Raw genomic sequence first — 16,866 nt, 5'->3', positions numbered from 1 at the left:
TCGTCGTTGCTTAACCGAGAGGTACTGGTAACGAAAACCTAAACCATGAAAGTGAAGCGGGTCAAAGGGGCTAAGAAAATTTTGAATTTTTACAAACATTCTTTTGGTATTTTTGAGCCATATCAAGTCCTAGGTAAGTGAAGTGATTAATCAATCTAGCTATGAATTTGTAAAAAGTTTGACTAAAAAATTGCCTATTTTATGGCCGTTTTATGTGACCTCTGGCTAACACGTTGAGTGTTATGGGTATAATAATAATAGTAGCGGCGTCCAAGGCGTCTTGTGACAGCCCTATGTTGTCAAATATTATCTGCTATACGCTGTCCCTGACGAAAAACACCAGGACTTATCTTTCCCAAAGTTGAGATATCATTATTGGATTGACAGTTCGAATTCGAATATCATTATTGGATTGGTACAATGTTATACAAGATAAACCTAGCTGTGGAGATACTGTAAACAACAAATACTTCACACACAGATTAAACTTTGTGGATGTTCCTGATGGACCTGCAAAATACCACGTTAAATTCGGAGGGTACAAAATGCAAGTTGTAGGTCGGATGCGGTTTGAATGCTGGTTGAGTACAAAATGCAGGTCGTGTGATTTTACTGTTTTTTTTTTTTTTTTGCTTTCTCTATTTCATTCAATTTCTACGGCTCACAGGACGTGTATTGAATACTCAGATTCTTGTTTATTACTAAGCAATCACGTGGCCATGGAAATAATACTGATCTCGCTAGCGATTTGCTGCACATCAACCAAACTTGGGTCAAGTAATACATAACGGTAGATGGACAAGTGAAAAAAATATTTATAGGCGATGATGTCACAGACCATGTGACCGTGAGAAAATTACAAATATCTTGCCAGTGATTTGCTGCACATCAACCAAAAATAAATTGAATTAACTCCATACGAGAGGAGCAATAGGGGGGGGGGTTCACCGGTGTATTAAACATGTAGAGGAGGAAAATTCGTGGATTTACTTTCCCATACAAATTTAACCGAAATATTTATACCTTTACATTATTTGACCCACGTTTGGTTGATGTGCAACAAATTGCTAGTGAGTTATTATAAAAAATTAACACTAACTGCATTTTGTACTCAACCTGCATCTGACCTACAACCTGCATTTTGTACCCTCCCTGTTAAATTCTCTCTTGGGCTTTGAGAATCAACCAAAACCAGGCACAGTTGGAGAAAATAATCTCAGTAGCAGTGAGATATGTGTAAATTTGTAATGTACTCAACTAATTTCATGCTGAAACTCTTGGATAACAGTTTCCCTTATAAGCCACAGACATCTCAACCTAGCTCCATACAAGCCCATAGACACATCGATTTGCTGATTTTGACTGTTTTGCCAGGCTTCAAATAAAAAGGGATGTTATTAACCGACAAGCAACTCAGCCAATACAAGCCAGGGAATGAGGCTATAATAATAGTTTGTTCTATGTTTACAGTTGACTTGACGTTCTGCCATGCTGCTTTGATAGGTAAAGTGCTAATAAAAGAGCAATTACCCAAGTATCTAGATGCAGACGTACAGCTTGGTATCCTTTTAATCGTAATAGGTGGGGAGTAGCTAGGGATGACATATTACAAAAGGCAAAATCGCTATTGTATGTACACACTTAGTGTTTGGGTCCTGTTCCTTTTTTCAGGAGCCAAAGCCAAAATGCTGGCATTATGCCAGGCCACATTACCTTGTACCCAGGTACTCTTGGACTCAGGTTCCCAGGTGCTTATTCCATATTTTATTTGGAGTGATTGCAGAATCCCCCCCTTCACCCCAAGCTACATGTAAACAAAAAAACTTGTTCTCAACTCATATCACCTCAACTCTTCCTTGTAAGACTTGTCCTCTCGTCCTCGCCTCAACTTTTCCTCATGTCAACTTATCTTCTCAACTTGTCAACATGTCCCATCAACTCGTTCCCAGGTCCTCACTTCAACTCGTTAATGTGTCCCCATGTCAATTCGTCCTCAGGTCCTTACTTCAACTCGTAAACTTGTCAATGCGTTCCCACGTCAACTCGTCCTCAAATTGTCACATCAAAGTTTCATAGAGGATTGAAGAGTGAAGTAATGAGTCAAAATTTAAGAACTTAGCCCCAACAACAGATAGACATTGAAATATAAGAGAATGGGGTGAAATTAAGTTTATTTCTACATGTGATATTCATACACCAACCAGTGGAATAGATACTATATATCTAGATGCAACTTCTGACCAAGATTTGTGTAGATTGGATCTCTTTTGTGTTGAAGGACATAAGTCGTCAAATTTCTAATTGTTTTAGCAAATTGTAGATTAATTTGACAGATATTAGGTGATGTTAAGTGAAGAGCCCTAGGAACAGGGTATATATTTGAAGTTGGGCCAGATGTTATATTTTTGAAGAGAAGTTGATGTGAAAATGAGTTGACACGCCTCCCTAAATATTGGCACTGACATGTTGACAGTAAGGGGTAATCTTTTAGTGGGTGGGGGGGAGGGGTTATTATGCAATCTAGCCCATCATTTGTTGTGAAGGCATCATGACAGCTAAAGGTGGGAATTACAAAAGGTAATCATCTATTTGGGAATCATTGAGTGCTGGTGCTGCGCTTATGGATGTTTGCAAGCAAAGGTGGATTCATAGGGATTTTTTCTTCTTTTGCTTTATATGGTTAAGAAAATAATTTTCTAATAAATCACCACCACTCCCTTATATGTTGTCTTTTCTAAAACCAAATTGATTCCAGAATTGTTTACACTGGTGTTTGGAACCTGGAATTGATTCATTTGGCTTTGGGGTGAAAAACTGTCTAACTCTTGAGAGGTATGGGCCAACCATGGTGACTTGGGACATCCCCCAAAAAGCACCACCCTGAAATAAGAAACACATCTCTAAATGTTTCTTAAGATTTTTTCACTGAGCTTACATGGGGACTGTTTAATGGAAGTTTTATTTTTGCATAGCACCATGCTGTATTCACCATGGTACTTTATTATTTTTTTTTTGCTTCCAAACTTACATAGTTTTTAATAGTCCCTATTTTTGATCTCACTGTTTTTATGTGATTAAGGTGGCACATGGGTAATTGTTTTCAATTTCTATATGAAATTTAATCATTTTTTTATTGTGTTGCTATGTGAATCAACTTGCATTTTACATGATCAAACAACATCTATCTTCTACATTAAAGCTAAGAATTCTTCTCTCCTACAGTCTCTTTTTATGTCACTTCCAAAAACAGTTTACAGGTTTTCCTTGACTGCTAATAGTGACCACTAAATGTGTGATAGAAGAAGGCAAGTCTTTGGGACCCCAGCTAAATGGTGCTGTCACCATCGCCAAGAGATTTCAAGTTCGATTGTGTGGCCACAAAAAGAATTCCGTACCAGCCGTTGAGTGCATCAAGACAATGATAGGTGATGCTGTGTGCTTCCCTCACACTAGTTAGGGGTCAGGTACAATAGGCTGGGGTGCAATAGGGTGGGGTACAATAGGGTGGGGTACAATAGGGTGGGTACAATAGGGTGAGGTACAATAGGGTGGGGTGCAAGAGGTGCAAAGTACAATTGGCTGGCATATAGAAATATGTTTGCCTTATACTCCTGGCCTGTGTTTATACTGAGGACGAGAATGAGGACGATCAAACATTCACAATTTAGTATTTTGATGCGGTTACCCTTCGTTTTCCATGCTAGCTCACTCCCAGTTCAGTACGTGCCTTTCGTAGTTAAATGATAAAATAGAGAAACTTTTGGGTGTTAAAAAATTTGGATTTGTCATTCTTACATTTATGGGTGTTTGTGTGGAACAGGGAAGGGGGAAAGAAATAAGCGCTGCCCTAATTTAAAGAGGAGTTTGAGGCTATTAGAAGCTAGGTGCGACAACAAGCACCCAGGGGGAGGGGGTACTCCCTATATCTATCTGACGGGGATCGCCCTTTCTTTGAGGGTGTAAATTTGGAGCCTTGGGTATCTTTTAGGGGTGAAAATGAGAATGCACAGATTTTTTTACCTCGGTTTCTTTTAGGGTGTTATTATTGCCATCACTTATAATCTAACTTGTAGCTCATGAAAGAGCGTTAAAACGTGTCAATCGGTGTTTTTAGATCACTAGGTAATATTCAAATTACTATATCACACTTCTTGAGATCAAAACAGCTAGAGAAAAGTCAATGACTCTTGACATATTAATTTTGGTTCCTACAGTGCCCAGTAATTATATGCGAGTGGTAATTCCGAAACAATCAACAAACAAAGGCTTATTTATGTTCAGCGATAATTAGATCCATAAAAATTTGCTAATGTCATTGATTCTCACTTGTGATTATTCATAAAACCAATTCCGTTAAACTGTAATTAAGAAAATTACCGAACAAAAGCGAGCTCGCAGGCGATATAACGAAAACCGGGTGTCAATTGGCGCAGCTCACACCACGAGTTTCTCAAAAAAGATTGACGTACTGATTGATACCTCCGTCAAATATTTGCTCAGGGCTAAGCGTCGCTGGTTACGCTAGCATAAGTTTCGCTGAAACTCTTGAGATTCCTTGAGATTCAAACACACGCCGTCAGCAAGCGCATTGGAGATCTTGAACGCGATGTCAAGCTATGGAATGGAGAAGCATTACGGCGAGTGGATGCTATCGAGCTGGTATGATAATATCCCCGGGCCCGACCGATTGCTGGAAGTATCCACATCGAATGACGAAGAAACGGCGCATTCATTGGTATCCAACTGGCTGAAACGGTTGCTGACTCCAGGCCTCGATCCCAGCAGAATTAAAGACATCTCGGAGTCACTAGTGAACGGGCATTTCGAGCAGGCGAAGAGGATGGGTTGTCTAGGCGTACAGTTCACTTACATTAATGGCTTCTATCACAGATTCATCTGGCGAGTTGCTTGAACTGTTTACACTCGGGGCTTTAACTTGCGCGCCACACGTGAGCAGGCCGACTGCAGGAAGAAAACAAGCACACCTTCGAGGCAACGATTGCAAGTTTACTGATAAACGTTATAATCGGATTTTTCAAATTTAGTTTAGGTTGTGAATTATTTATTGCTATTGATTCTTTAATATCTTGATATTTCTAAGTCCAATTGTCAGGACGCTTCTTTGTAAAAACAGACTTGAACACTATGTATGACTAATTTCTTCAATTCTTTGTACTGTGTACATTAAATATTATGATGTGTTTGGATCCCAAATGACTCTGTTATTTTATTGTGAGCTATGTACTTTGGAGAGATATATTTATGAATACCAAATTGTAAAACAATTAAATCCGAATACTTGTCCGTAGACGAATTTTGATTAAAATCATGTTACCCCGTCTTTGTTTTTTAGTCCTTAGTTTTCGTTAACGAACAGTCGTTTTCATAATGCCGTCTTCAATATTTGTGCTACATCCTTTTTCTTTTACCAAGATTTTTGCGAGAAATTATGCATAATTGAATATTTGTGATTGAACTAGTTCTATCTTTCTATGCCCCAAAAGGAAATTGTTTCAATTAAATGCAATGTATTTTATTCGTGTTTTATATTTTTGTATTCTACGCCTGCTAGATGGGCAGATTGCTGTAGTTACGTTGGAATGCGCGAGCTGCGAAGAAGTTCTCTCCTGCGTCTGTTTGCTGTGCCCAAGTGAACCTTTGAGTGAAGTTCACACTTTGTGTGTGCGGTTTCTAATGAAAATGCCATTGTCGTGGAAACAAATCGGATCAGTTTGACAGGTCGCATAACAGATAGAAAAGACGAGGGATGCGTCATAATGTGCTTGTTCCGCAGTCTTCAGCGGGTGCTCATCGCGAAAACGTATCGCGCACACGCAGGAATGCTCGAAGCGTCATTAAAACTTTTCTCTTTTGATAGAGGCCAGGCCCGTACCCAGGGGGGTACCACAACGGCCGAAGGTCCACTTTTGGTTCTCAATGGCGTGCTATATGTAGACAAAACTATAAAGCATTAGATCACTTATTAGGTCCACTTTTTCAGATTTCGCACCCCCCTCCCCCCCAATAAAAATCCTCGGTATGGTCCTGGAGGCACACAACATACACGCTCAAAACCCTGTGTTAATTATTTTCTATGCATATCTTAATGATAACAAATCAGCCCCAGGGGGGGGGGGGGGGGGTGCAAGGGCGAACGGTCGAAAGTCCACTTTCGGTTCTCAATAGATGTGCTATTGACGAAACTATTAAGCATAAGCTAGATTACTCTGGTATGTCATTAATCCATAAGTCAGACTTGTATTTGTTGCCAATTCCAACAATAAATGCCCCTTGAAGCTACTGCAAAGGCAAAAAAAATCCCTTTTTGTTCTTTCAGGGGTGGTCAGATTTTTATCAGAAAACTCCCTCCCTCCCTCTACCCCAGAAAAATTAGGTCCACTTTTTCGGTTCCCCCCTCCCCAACAAAAATCCTGGGTACGGGCCTGCAAATGATATACCACTCACTTTATGCTTTTTATAGCATTTCAGTCCTTAACTACTGTATTGGGCAAGAGTGCTGATCGTGTTCTGCTGTGGATTTGTATCTTAGTTTTACCCTGATTTGATGAATTATCCCATCTGTATCCCCAGGTACCAATAACCCTAAGAGATACTTTGTGGCAACTCAGGACAGAGAGCTAACTCAACACTTAGCCGCCATCCCAGGTAAGCAGGAAGTGCAATCCATTTGCCATTCATCCACAGTAGCATAACAATAGTCTGCTACAATTTCTGTCTCAGTTTTATACTATATAATTTCAGTTTACACTATATAATTTCTTTCATGGCACACAATGAGCAGGCCATAACAGCTCTTGAAATACCTAGGGGGGTGGGGTTCGGTGGCAGGGCTGGCACAGCCCTCTGGTCTTTTCCTTATAATTTAAGCTAGGAATAAAGAGATGGCCCCTATTGGTGGTATGACACTGATCTTTTCCTTATAATTTAAGCTAGGAATGAAGAGGTGGTCCCTATTGGTGGTATGACACTGATCTTTTCCTCATAATTTAAGCTAGGAATGAAGAGGTGGCCCCTATTGGTGGTATGACACTAGTCTAACCATGGTTTTAAAACAACCCACAGGGTTATTTTCAAAACATTGCACACATGCAGCTGGGACCAGTAGCAGCATTATACCATTTTCTCATTAGAAATCTTGCCTAGTAGTTGCTACAACTTTTATTGTGTGCTATGCAGGCCTGTACCAAGGGGGTGCTGGGGGTTCGTTTGCACCCCCCCCCCCCCCCCACACACACACACGATGGCAGTCCATTTCCTGTTTGCAATAAATGTGCTATTAGTAGACAAATTTATAAAGCAAATTGCGAAATTTCCAACACTATTTTTGTAAACTTTGTAGCCTTAAATGTGGCATAAAAATGGCATAACAAATTTTCTATTGGGGTGGAAAGATTTTCATCAGAAAACTTCCCCCCCCCCAGAAAAGTTAGGTCCAATTATTTTGGATTTTGCAACCTCCCCCCCCCCCCAAAAAAAAAAGTGAGAATTGTTGGTTGATGGAGTTATTGTTTCCACCAGGGATACCTGTGCTTTATCTCAACAATAACTGTATCGTGCTTGATAAGGCAACCACTGTCACCAGTTCTGTGGCGCAAGAGGTAAGGGTTTCTCTGGTAACGAGTGCCAAAAGCTCTTAAAAGATTTAAGTTTAATCATTAACATTTAGGAAATAAGAAGTGTCATAAAGTTTTGTTTTGGTTGAGGTGAAATTTTAGTCAGCCTAGCTTTATCAAATATAAAGTAATACCTTATTACAGTTAACTTTTGCAACATCAAAATTTCGCGATTTTGATATTTTCTTAAAAACCAAATCACTTTATTTTCGCGATTTGAGGATAATAAAATCAAGCAAAACAAGTGGAATTCAGATGTGCTGTAATCATAAAATCTGAAACAATTTGTAACAAAAAGATGTGTGGGCTAAATTTAGTGTCATGCATAAAAATCTATAAATAGAACACAACCTCTTACCATACTATATGAACATTAGATGACTAAATAGACAAGGTGTTACCATTAAGCTTATAACGGCCAATAATCCCCCAACAGTTACTTGTGTACTCACTTAATTTTCGTGACACTTAATTTTCGTGTCACTTTATTTTTGTGAATCTTTTAAAATCGTGAAATTCGTTAAATTTAAGTAACGCAAAAATTAATTGTAATAAGGTAAGATGGAAAGCCTGACCCAAGCCTAGTGAGACAAAAAGAATTCTTTTTGTTTGTATACTAGATTCAAGATTCTAAAGTAAACCCTAGCTTACACGAAAAGGAAACATTAAAGATGCTTAAAACAGATCTTCCTGAAACTGAGAGAAAAATCAGGAGAAAGCGCAAACAACCTGGCGGACCAAATCCTTTATCAGTGAAGAAAAAGAAAAGGAAAACAGATGGTGCAACATCAAGCGATTCTAAGGTAGGATATATAAAGCCTTCTGCCTTCATGGGTACCACTTTCCCCTTTACATTTAAAATATAAGGTGTTTGACATACTAGGTATACTATTACACCAAAACTTTTTCCCAGTATAAAAGTTAAAAGCACTAGCCAATGTGAGGCTAACGAGCATGTCAGGCAATCACAACAACAGAACATGATCTTTTCTTTTACCAGATAGATCTGTGCTGGAAGGGTCTGTGCTGTGTGCTAATGGTACTCTAGATGTGCTCCCTGTGCTAACAGTACTCTAGATGGGCTCCCTGTGCTAACAGTACTCTTGATGTACCTCAATGTGCTAACAGTACTCTAGGTGGACTTCATGTCCTGTGTTCTAATAGTACTCTGGATGGGCTCCCTGTGCTAACAGTACTCTGGATGGGCTCCCTGTGCTAACAGTACTCTGGATGGGCTCCCTGTGCTAACAGTACTCTGGATGGGCTCCCTGTACTAACAGTACTCTGGATGGGCTCCCTGTGCTTACAGTACTCTGGATGGACTTCATGTCCTGTGTGCTAAAAGTACTCTAGATGGGCTCCCTGTGCTGTGTGCTAACAGTACTCTGGATGGGCTCCCTGCGCTAACAGTACTCTGGATGGGCTCCCTGTGCTAACAGTACTCTGGATGGGCTCCCTGTGTGTAGTGTGCCCTTCTACCTTCATCCTTTATCCCCTTTTGACTCCTTTGGGTTAATATTGTTAAAGTCCTTCTTCTTGTTTGTTAACTTTAAGTTTTCTTTCCTTTCAGAAAAAGAAAACAAGAAAAAGGAAAAAAGGAAAGGTTCCAGAGCATGTATTACAAGCTATCGCAAAGAGCTAGTCATAAACATTTTCCTATAAATTATTTATTTTTTATAGAATTGTACACGCTGTCACTAAAATAGGATGCACTTATCCTATTCCTGACATTGCTTATGTTTTTTTACTATAAAACGTTAAGGGACAATAAATACTATAAGAAATAATTTATTAGGCACTATCTATTGGATATGTACATGAAGGCGTGAAGGTGGTCAAGATCTGTTTGGAGGTCTACCAGCATAAGGGTGGGGACTTGCTGCAGCTTTTAGTTCTGTTTTGATGGAACTTGGGTGTTTTCCTGGCTGATCTGCCTTGTTATTCATCCATTGTGCTGACCCTGGAAAATACACAAAAGCATTTTTACAAAAATCACAAAAACAGGGGTTAATATTTCATACACTGTTGAAAAGCTGAAAAACTACTGGAATGGGAGAGGCCCATGATGGGAATGTTGCAGTTTTCTAATTGAATAATATTTTGTGTTTGCTCTGCCCCTCCACTAGCCATGCAGGGGGCTCAGATACCCCATGGGAATATTTAAGCATATTGCGATCTTGTCTACATGTGTGTCCTTTTGAGTCCCACAAACCTTGTTCAGAACTAGTGCTTGTTCTGGTTTTAGATGAATTGGTTGTCTTGTTTGGCTTTAGTCCTCCATGAAAAAGAAAGAAAATCATTGCAAGCATCCAGAGTTTTTTTTTACTGAATACATGTGATGAGAGTTATGTTTGTGCAAAGACAAAACATTAAAACACAAGGCAAAGACAAAGTAGATTTTCAGTTTACCTTTTCCAAATGTAACAGCTGCCACTAGTGCACCTATATCGGGGTTTGTGGATGATGTGCTTCTTGAGGCTATTGATGAGTGAAACAAATTCACAAATAGTAGGAATGGGTGGTAAGTGGCATCATTTGTCTAGCATGCTTACAGTTGTTTACTTAGTGATTTTAGAATGAGCTTTATGTGAATGAAACTCCATGTTGGTATATTTGGATGTGCAAAAACTTCCACACAATGCCCATTCCCACCTCCCCAGTATGTGTGACCAGTATGTAACGAGATTGAGACCATGACTTGGATTACATGAAAAACAATCTGAGTATCCCCAGTAGCCTTGTGAGCATGCTCCCTGTCTTAGGAATCTTACCTGAGTTCTGTTCACCTTCCCAATCTTCCTTGGCACTTGTGATAATATCTGTCAGTGTTGTAAGAAGTTCATTCAAATGGTTGATTTGTTTCTGAAAATAAAGTGAAACCATATCATTTAAAGAAAATGGTTTGGTGGTAATACTGTAATAACAGCCCAAAGGTACCTGTGCATTTTCTTGGGTGATGCTTGCTGATGCAACTACTAAAGATTGTTCTGCTTCTTCAACCTCTGGTTCATACTTGGTTCTCAGGTGATCAGGAACTGAATAAAAGGACAGATTCATAAGTAAGTAAGCTGGCCATCACACATGGAAAAAGTTAGTGGCATTGTCAACAAAATGTTGCACTGTTGGCCAACCATATGTTGCACTGTTGGCAAACCATATGTTGCACTGTTGACAAACCAAATGTTTCACTGTTTGCCAACCCTATGTTGCACTGTTGGCTAACTATATGTTGCACTGTTTGCCAACCCTATGTTGCACTGTTGGCAAACCACATGTTGCACTGTTGGCCCACCATACGTTGCACTGTTGGCAAACCATATATTATTGCACTGTTGACAAACCATATGTTGCACTGTTGACAAACCATATGTTGCACTGTTGGCCAACTATATGTTGCACTGTTTGCCAACCCTATGTTGCACTGTTGGCAAACCATATGTGCACTGTTGGCAAACCATATATTATTGCACTGTTGACAAACCATATGTTGCACTGTTGGCCAACTATATGTTGCACTGTTGGCAACCCTATGTTGCACTGTTGGCAAACCATATGTTGCACTGTTGGCAAACCACATGTTGCACTGTTGACAAACCATATGTTGCACTGTTGACAAACCACATGTTGCACTGTTGACAAACCATATATTATTGCACTGTTGACAAACTATATGTTGCACTGATGGCAAACTATATGTTGCACTGTTTGCCAACCCTATGTTGCACTGTTGACAAACCATATATTATTGCACTGTTGACAGACCATATGTTGCACTGATGGCAAACTATATGTTGCACTGATGGCAAACTATATGTTGCACTGATGGCAAACTATATAAGCAGAATATTGCTGTTGGGATGATTGCACACCCAAAACATTAGCATAATATTTCTTCAGGATCAAAGGATCCTTCCTGCCACCCTGTCTGGACTGCCAATACCCACAAATATACCTGCCGGGCACATTCCAAGAATGGATTGATAAAGGATAGTATTCTATGATCATTAAAAGAGAAATGACCCAAAACACACTCTTTGTACTCACCAACTTCATGGTTAAATGCTGGTATTCTGCCCTGGCTGATCTTGATAGTATTTGATGATTATTCAAAAAGCAATGACTTACAACACACATGCTGTACTCACCAACTTCATGGTTAAATGCTGGTATTCTGCCCTGGCTGATCTTGACCAACTCTTCATCTTGCTCTTGCTGGACCAGTACAGGGAGAAGAACAAGATTTCTTAGAGCTGGTGTCTTGTCACCCTTTAGTAACTTTGTCAATGTGCTGACTTGTCCTGAAGAAAACAGAGAATAAGTAACTTTGTCAAGGTGCTAACTTGTCCTGAAGACAACAGAGAATAAGTAACTTTGTCAAGGTGCTAACTTGTCCTGAAGACAATAAAGAATAAGTAACTTTGTCAATGTGCTAACTTGTCCTGAAGACAATAAAGAATAAGTAACTTTGTCAAGGTGCTAATTTGTCCTGAAGACAATAAAAAATAAGTAACTTTGTCAAGGTGCTAACTTGTCCTGAAGACAACAGAGAATAAGTAACTTTGTCAAGGTGCTAACTTGTCCTGAAGATAACAGAGAATGCAGCCGTAATTGAAAACAGCCTAATATTGGGGTAGTGACATTTTGAAAAAATGAGCCCTTGGACTTTACATAAGAATTAGTATAAGATCTTGCTGTTATACTTACAGTTGTACCATAACATTAATTTAAAAATATCTCAACAAATATCTCAATAAATGGAAAAGGTAAAAGATTCTATCCAATGGATATATGCATAAATGAAAAATGCATTTACCTGAAAGGAGAGCAAAATTGTCCAAAACAGAAGGCCTTGAATAAATAATATTTGAATTAGTAGGTTTTATAAATTGTATGTATAATCTGAAACGTTCCATGTGTAGGCTGTCAGCAACACCATGTCCCATCAAAGGTGGTGTGAAATGCTCGATTTTAATCATCAACATTAAAATTAACATAGTGATAAGTAATATTTCCAGCCAAATATACTTAATCATTTAAAAGATTCAACACATACGGTGGCTCAGACAAACAGCAACTGAGATTAATAATGGCTGCCATTGTCAACAGTGAATATATACGTGTAACACTTAATAACCCTAGACTTATAAAAATCGCACACCTTTTGATACTCATCGTATTTCATTAGTTAAAATCGGATGTTACAATATTAATAAGATTGGGTATGTGGTAATACTTGATGTGGATGATATGATGGATGTACTGAAGTTATAACTAGAATCAACTGGAAGCTTGAGTCATCTCCATGGCTATTTTCCATTACATGTCATAACCCCATTTGTCACATGCTGTTTCGTAAGAGCACAGACAGGACATCATTTGTGAAAGTTCTCATTTAAACAAGCCGAAATCACACCACACAAACGTATTCAGTCTGTTTTCTTTTTCTTTCGTAAAAGCTCTTACCAATTCAGCGGTTCCCGCTCTAACTTGGCCAAGAACGTGTGAACGGAGTCCCTGACTTCCTGGACTCTACTGGTGATCGCTTCAAGAGATGTCTCGATCAGTTTCTCCTCTTGCTAGAAAGAATTAGAAACACAAATCCAATCAAAAGAGATGGCACAGCCTCAGATATCAACAGCGGCAAAACCAAGCAGGATTAACATGCGTTGATAATTCCAAGTATACAACACTAGTCATTGAAACAGACCTGCATCCTCATTCTTTTGGTATTAATTCCGCTGTCCGTTCCATTCAAAAAAGGTACTCGAAAAAAAGTCCAAGAGAGAAGAAAGGAAAAGAGAGTTAGCACGCGCAATATTAATCAGCGGCTCCCGTGTTGCGCAGGCGCATTGCTTAAGTTCATACAAAATGGCGGCCGGTGTGGGTTCACAATAGTGATGAAATGGAAAATTTTTATTGCCGCCTTTCTAATTGTCTACTCCATAATAACAATTTACACCACGAACAGACTGCTATCCAGGGACAATGGCAATAACACATTGGATTTTAGCCTTATTGGTCGCCGTGCTGGTAATTTTTCAAGCGTTCCACAAAGACTTATTGATGTAGAGATATGGGGAAAGGCTGGTATTGCGTTATATTTATGGGAGCACGTCATTCAAGGCGACCGGGAACAAAGACTTGGCGGTATCTGGAGCTACGGGAAAAAAGAAGTTGGACCCTTTCGATTCCAATTCCGCACAGGCCCTGGGGTTGCACCGAATAAGGTCCCTAAAGAGACAGAAAACTTAGTTCTTGTCTTGAATGGAAGAGAACCCCAGAAGGTCGAATTTGCACAAGCTTGGCTTGAGTCGCTCAGGTTTTTTTCAAGGCTACGAAATGTTGCTGTTATTTTGCTAGGCAGCGAGACTTGTGCAAATGAATGGTTCTTGCCTTACCTCAAAACGTATGGGGGGGTTGTAAATGTTGCTTTCATCATCTATGACATCCCTGAAAAAGACGAAAGATCTATTTTTCAATGGCCTCTAGGAGTTGCTACTTACAGGGAATTCCCCAATGTTCCCCCTTTATCAGTGGAAGTGGAAATGCCACGGAAGTACATTTGTAATTTTCTAGGCACTATTTATAATAATTCCTCCAGAGTTGTTTTGAAAAAAGTTCTTGATTCCTTCAAGTACATAGAAGATGGGTTATGCTATGTCAACTTTCGGGAGAAATGGAATCCTAGTGAGTCGCAGGAGACTAGTCAGCAGTATTACTATGCACTTGCAAACAGTGACCTAACACTCTCCCCTGTTGGTATTAACACCGAATGCTACAGGATATACGAGGCCTGCTCATATGGATCTGTCCCAGTAATAGAGGATGTCATGACACCTGGAAAGTGTGGGGGAAAAGAGAATCCATTGTATATACTTAAAAAATATAAAGCCCCATTTATTTTTATCAAGCACTGGACAGAACTCCCTAAGATTATTGAAAAAGAACAGTTAATGAGCACATATGAACTTTCTGACAGGAGAAAAACAATTATAAATTGGTACAACAAATTTAAAGAACAACTAAGGTTGCATTTTGTTAAAGTTTTAAAGGAAAAATTTGTACAATGAGCAAAGAAATTGTAAATTTTTAATGTATGTATGTATGTATGAAAATGATCACATTTATGATACAGTATGATATTGTCTGATATTAATTATATACATACCCTAAAGAGAATAAAATAACAAACAGTCTTTGGCTTTGGCTCCTCTGTAAGTTTGCGACCTAAAGCCTGTGAGGGAGGCTAAGGCCCAACAGATAGTTCGGTATTTCAAAGCCCTTCGACATTATGGTGATTTATTTTTACCATGCTGTGTGCCTGGCGTGATAAAAAAATCTGAGGGAGCCGACCATTTCCGATCGACAAGACGGTACCTGATTTACTTGGGTTACCTGTGTGCCTTAACCAGTGGTACAATTCCGACATGTCAGCGGTATTATAACTTATATAGGGACCTACATAGGAGGGTTATAGAAAAACATGGCGGCTTCCAACTGGGACACACGGCCGAGAGAAAGAGGGAGTTTAGACTAAAACTCCGCGATCGTCCAACAAAATAACAACGATGGATGTAATCTCGATATTATAAATGACCGACATGGCGGAAAACGATGGCAATGAGATGGAAACCATTGAAGTATGTTTTTCCAAATGCAAACTAATAACAAGTTCCTTTCGCATCGTGTTCGACGCGTTGCGCGATTTTAATGTTGTTATGTTGCAAGGCATTATCAAATGATATAGCTATTATTGGCAAATTGAGAGAATACTGTGCAGGTTTTTGTTTTGTGCAGGTTTTTGTTTATTTTCTAATTGCCTAGCTTGGAGCAATTCAGCTATATTATAGGACCGAGAATGTGGGTCGTACGGGAACTTAGCTCGACTTCAGGCTCACTTCGTTCTATAGAAATCGAGGTGAAGCCCCATTGGTTCCGTATTCTGTAGTCGATTTCTAAACCGAGAAAAATTCCAGGATTTCCAATTTCTTCCAGTTTTTTTTTTAAAGCTACCTCCATAAAAAGATGATTCTTGTAACCCTTCTTTGCACTTTCCATGCAATTATCTTGATACATGCAACTGTCTTGACCAGTCAGTACATACAGGAGATATGTGCAACTGTCTTGACCAGTCAGTACATACAGGAGATATGTGCAACTGTCTTGACCAGTCAGTACATACAGGAGATATGTGCAACTGTCTTGACCAGTCAGTACATACAGGAGATATGTGCAACTGTCTTGACCAGTCAGTACATACAGGAGATATGTGCAACTGTCTTGACCAGTCAGTACATACAGGAGATATGTGCAACTGTCTTGACCAGTCAGTGCATACAGGAGATATGTGCAACTGTCTTGACCAGTCAGTACATACAGGAGATATGTGCAACTGTCTTGACCAGTCAGTACATACAGGAGATATGTGCAACTGTCTTGACCAGTCAGTGCATACAGGAGATACAGGAGATATGTGCAACTGTCTTGACCAGTCAGTACATACAGGAGATATGTGCAACTGTCTTGACCAGTCAGTACATACAGGAGATATGTGCAACTGTCTTGACCAGTCAGTACATACAGGAGATATGTGCAACTGTCTTGACCAGTCAGTACATACAGGAGATATGTGCAACTGTCTTGACCAGTCAGTGCATACAGGAGATACAGGAGATATGTGCAACTGTCTTGACCAGTCAGTACATACAGGAGATATGTGCAACTGTCTTGACCAGTCAGTACATACAGGAGATACAGGAGATATGTGCAACTGTCTTGACCAGTCAGTACATACAGGAGATATGTGCAACTGTCTTGACCAGTCAGTACATACAGGAGATATGTGCAACTGTTTTGACCAGTCAGTACATACAGGAGATATGTGCAACTGTCTTGACCAGTCAGTACATACAGGAGATATGTGCAACTGTCTTGACCAGTCAGTACATACAGGAGATATGTGCAACTGTCTTGACCAGTCAGTACATACAGGAGATATGTGCAACTGTCTTGACCAGTCAGTACATACAGGAGATATGTGCAACTGTCTTGACCAGTCAGTACATACAGGAGATATGTGCAACTGCTTTGACCAGTCAGTACATACAGGAGATATGTGCAACTGCTTTGACCAGTCAGTACATACAGGAGATATGTGCAACTGTCTTGACCAGTCAGTGCATACAGGAGATATGTGCAACTGTCTTGACCAGTCAGTGCATATGGTAGATGC

At 39.6% G+C, this 16,866-nt stretch overlaps 4 protein-coding genes across 10 annotated transcripts in view; 3 read left to right on the top strand and 1 right to left on the bottom strand.

Moving 5' to 3' along the window:
* Positions 1 to 3: 3 nt before the first annotated feature.
* Positions 4 to 9,421, top strand: LOC5505839 (rRNA-processing protein UTP23 homolog). The gene is made up of 7 exons (XM_032374171.2): positions 4 to 133; positions 1,471 to 1,560; positions 3,279 to 3,425; positions 6,592 to 6,666; positions 7,540 to 7,619; positions 8,255 to 8,437; positions 9,205 to 9,421. The coding sequence occupies exons 1-7, from the start codon at positions 46 to 48 to the stop codon at positions 9,274 to 9,276; spliced, it is 735 nt and encodes a 244-aa protein (XP_032230062.1). The 5' UTR covers positions 4 to 45; the 3' UTR covers positions 9,277 to 9,421.
* LOC5505843 (mediator of RNA polymerase II transcription subunit 8) lies at positions 9,286 to 13,469 on the bottom strand. Its single transcript, XM_001626549.3, has 9 exons — positions 13,342 to 13,469; positions 13,098 to 13,210; positions 12,448 to 12,482; positions 11,780 to 11,932; positions 10,572 to 10,669; positions 10,406 to 10,496; positions 10,044 to 10,112; positions 9,847 to 9,909; positions 9,286 to 9,594 (listed from the first exon to the last, which is right to left on the bottom strand). Exons 1-9 carry the CDS (start codon positions 13,351 to 13,353, stop codon positions 9,470 to 9,472), a joined length of 759 nt encoding a protein of 252 aa, XP_001626599.1. The 5' UTR covers positions 13,354 to 13,469; the 3' UTR covers positions 9,286 to 9,469.
* On the top strand, positions 13,359 to 14,830 carry LOC5505848 (ribitol-5-phosphate xylosyltransferase 1). Its single transcript, XM_001626535.3, has one exon. The coding sequence runs from the start codon at positions 13,532 to 13,534 to the stop codon at positions 14,702 to 14,704; it is 1,173 nt and encodes a 390-aa protein (XP_001626585.1). The 5' UTR covers positions 13,359 to 13,531; the 3' UTR covers positions 14,705 to 14,830.
* A 248-nt stretch (positions 14,831 to 15,078) lies between these two features.
* The window catches only part of LOC116613690 (KICSTOR complex protein SZT2), a 70,063-nt gene continuing 68,275 nt past the window's right edge, over positions 15,079 to 16,866 (top strand). For all 7 annotated transcript variants that reach the window (XR_007307167.1, XR_007307165.1, XM_048724567.1 and 4 more), the window contains exon 1: positions 15,079 to 15,274. Coding sequence is in view for 5 of the 7 variants with exons in the window: in XM_048724567.1 (XP_048580524.1) it covers positions 15,227 to 15,274 (48 nt within the window). In the remaining 2 variants the exon portion in view is untranslated. The remainder of the gene's footprint in view (positions 15,275 to 16,866) is intronic.

This window comes from Nematostella vectensis, chromosome 1 (assembly GCF_932526225.1).
Source record: "Nematostella vectensis chromosome 1, jaNemVect1.1, whole genome shotgun sequence".
Classification (NCBI taxonomy): domain Eukaryota; kingdom Metazoa; phylum Cnidaria; class Anthozoa; order Actiniaria; family Edwardsiidae; genus Nematostella; species Nematostella vectensis.
This window is presented reverse-complemented; position numbering and strand designations above follow the sequence as displayed.

What these genes read in the sequence shown, in the direction of transcription:
- LOC5505839 (XM_032374171.2), top strand. Translation starts at nt 46, where the DNA reads ATGAAAGTGAAGCGGGTCAAAGGGGCTAAGAAAATTTTGAATTTTTAC. An exon ending in GTGCATCAAGACAATGATAG is followed by an intron (nt 3,426 to 6,591) that starts GTGATGCTGTGT and finishes CTGTATCCCCAG; the next exon opens with GTACCAATAACCCTAAGAGA. An exon ending in CCAGTTCTGTGGCGCAAGAG is followed by an intron (nt 7,620 to 8,254) that starts GTAAGGGTTTCT and finishes TTTGTATACTAG; the next exon opens with ATTCAAGATTCTAAAGTAAA.
- LOC5505843 (XM_001626549.3), bottom strand. An exon ending in CAATTTTGCTCTCCTTTCAG is followed by an intron (nt 11,933 to 12,447) that starts GTAAATGCATTT and finishes TGTTTTCTTCAG; the next exon opens with GACAAGTCAGCACATTGACA. An exon ending in TCACCCAAGAAAATGCACAG is followed by an intron (nt 10,497 to 10,571) that starts GTACCTTTGGGC and finishes CTTTATTTTCAG; the next exon opens with AAACAAATCAACCATTTGAA.
- LOC5505848 (XM_001626535.3), top strand. Translation starts at nt 13,532, where the DNA reads ATGAAATGGAAAATTTTTATTGCCGCCTTTCTAATTGTCTACTCCATA.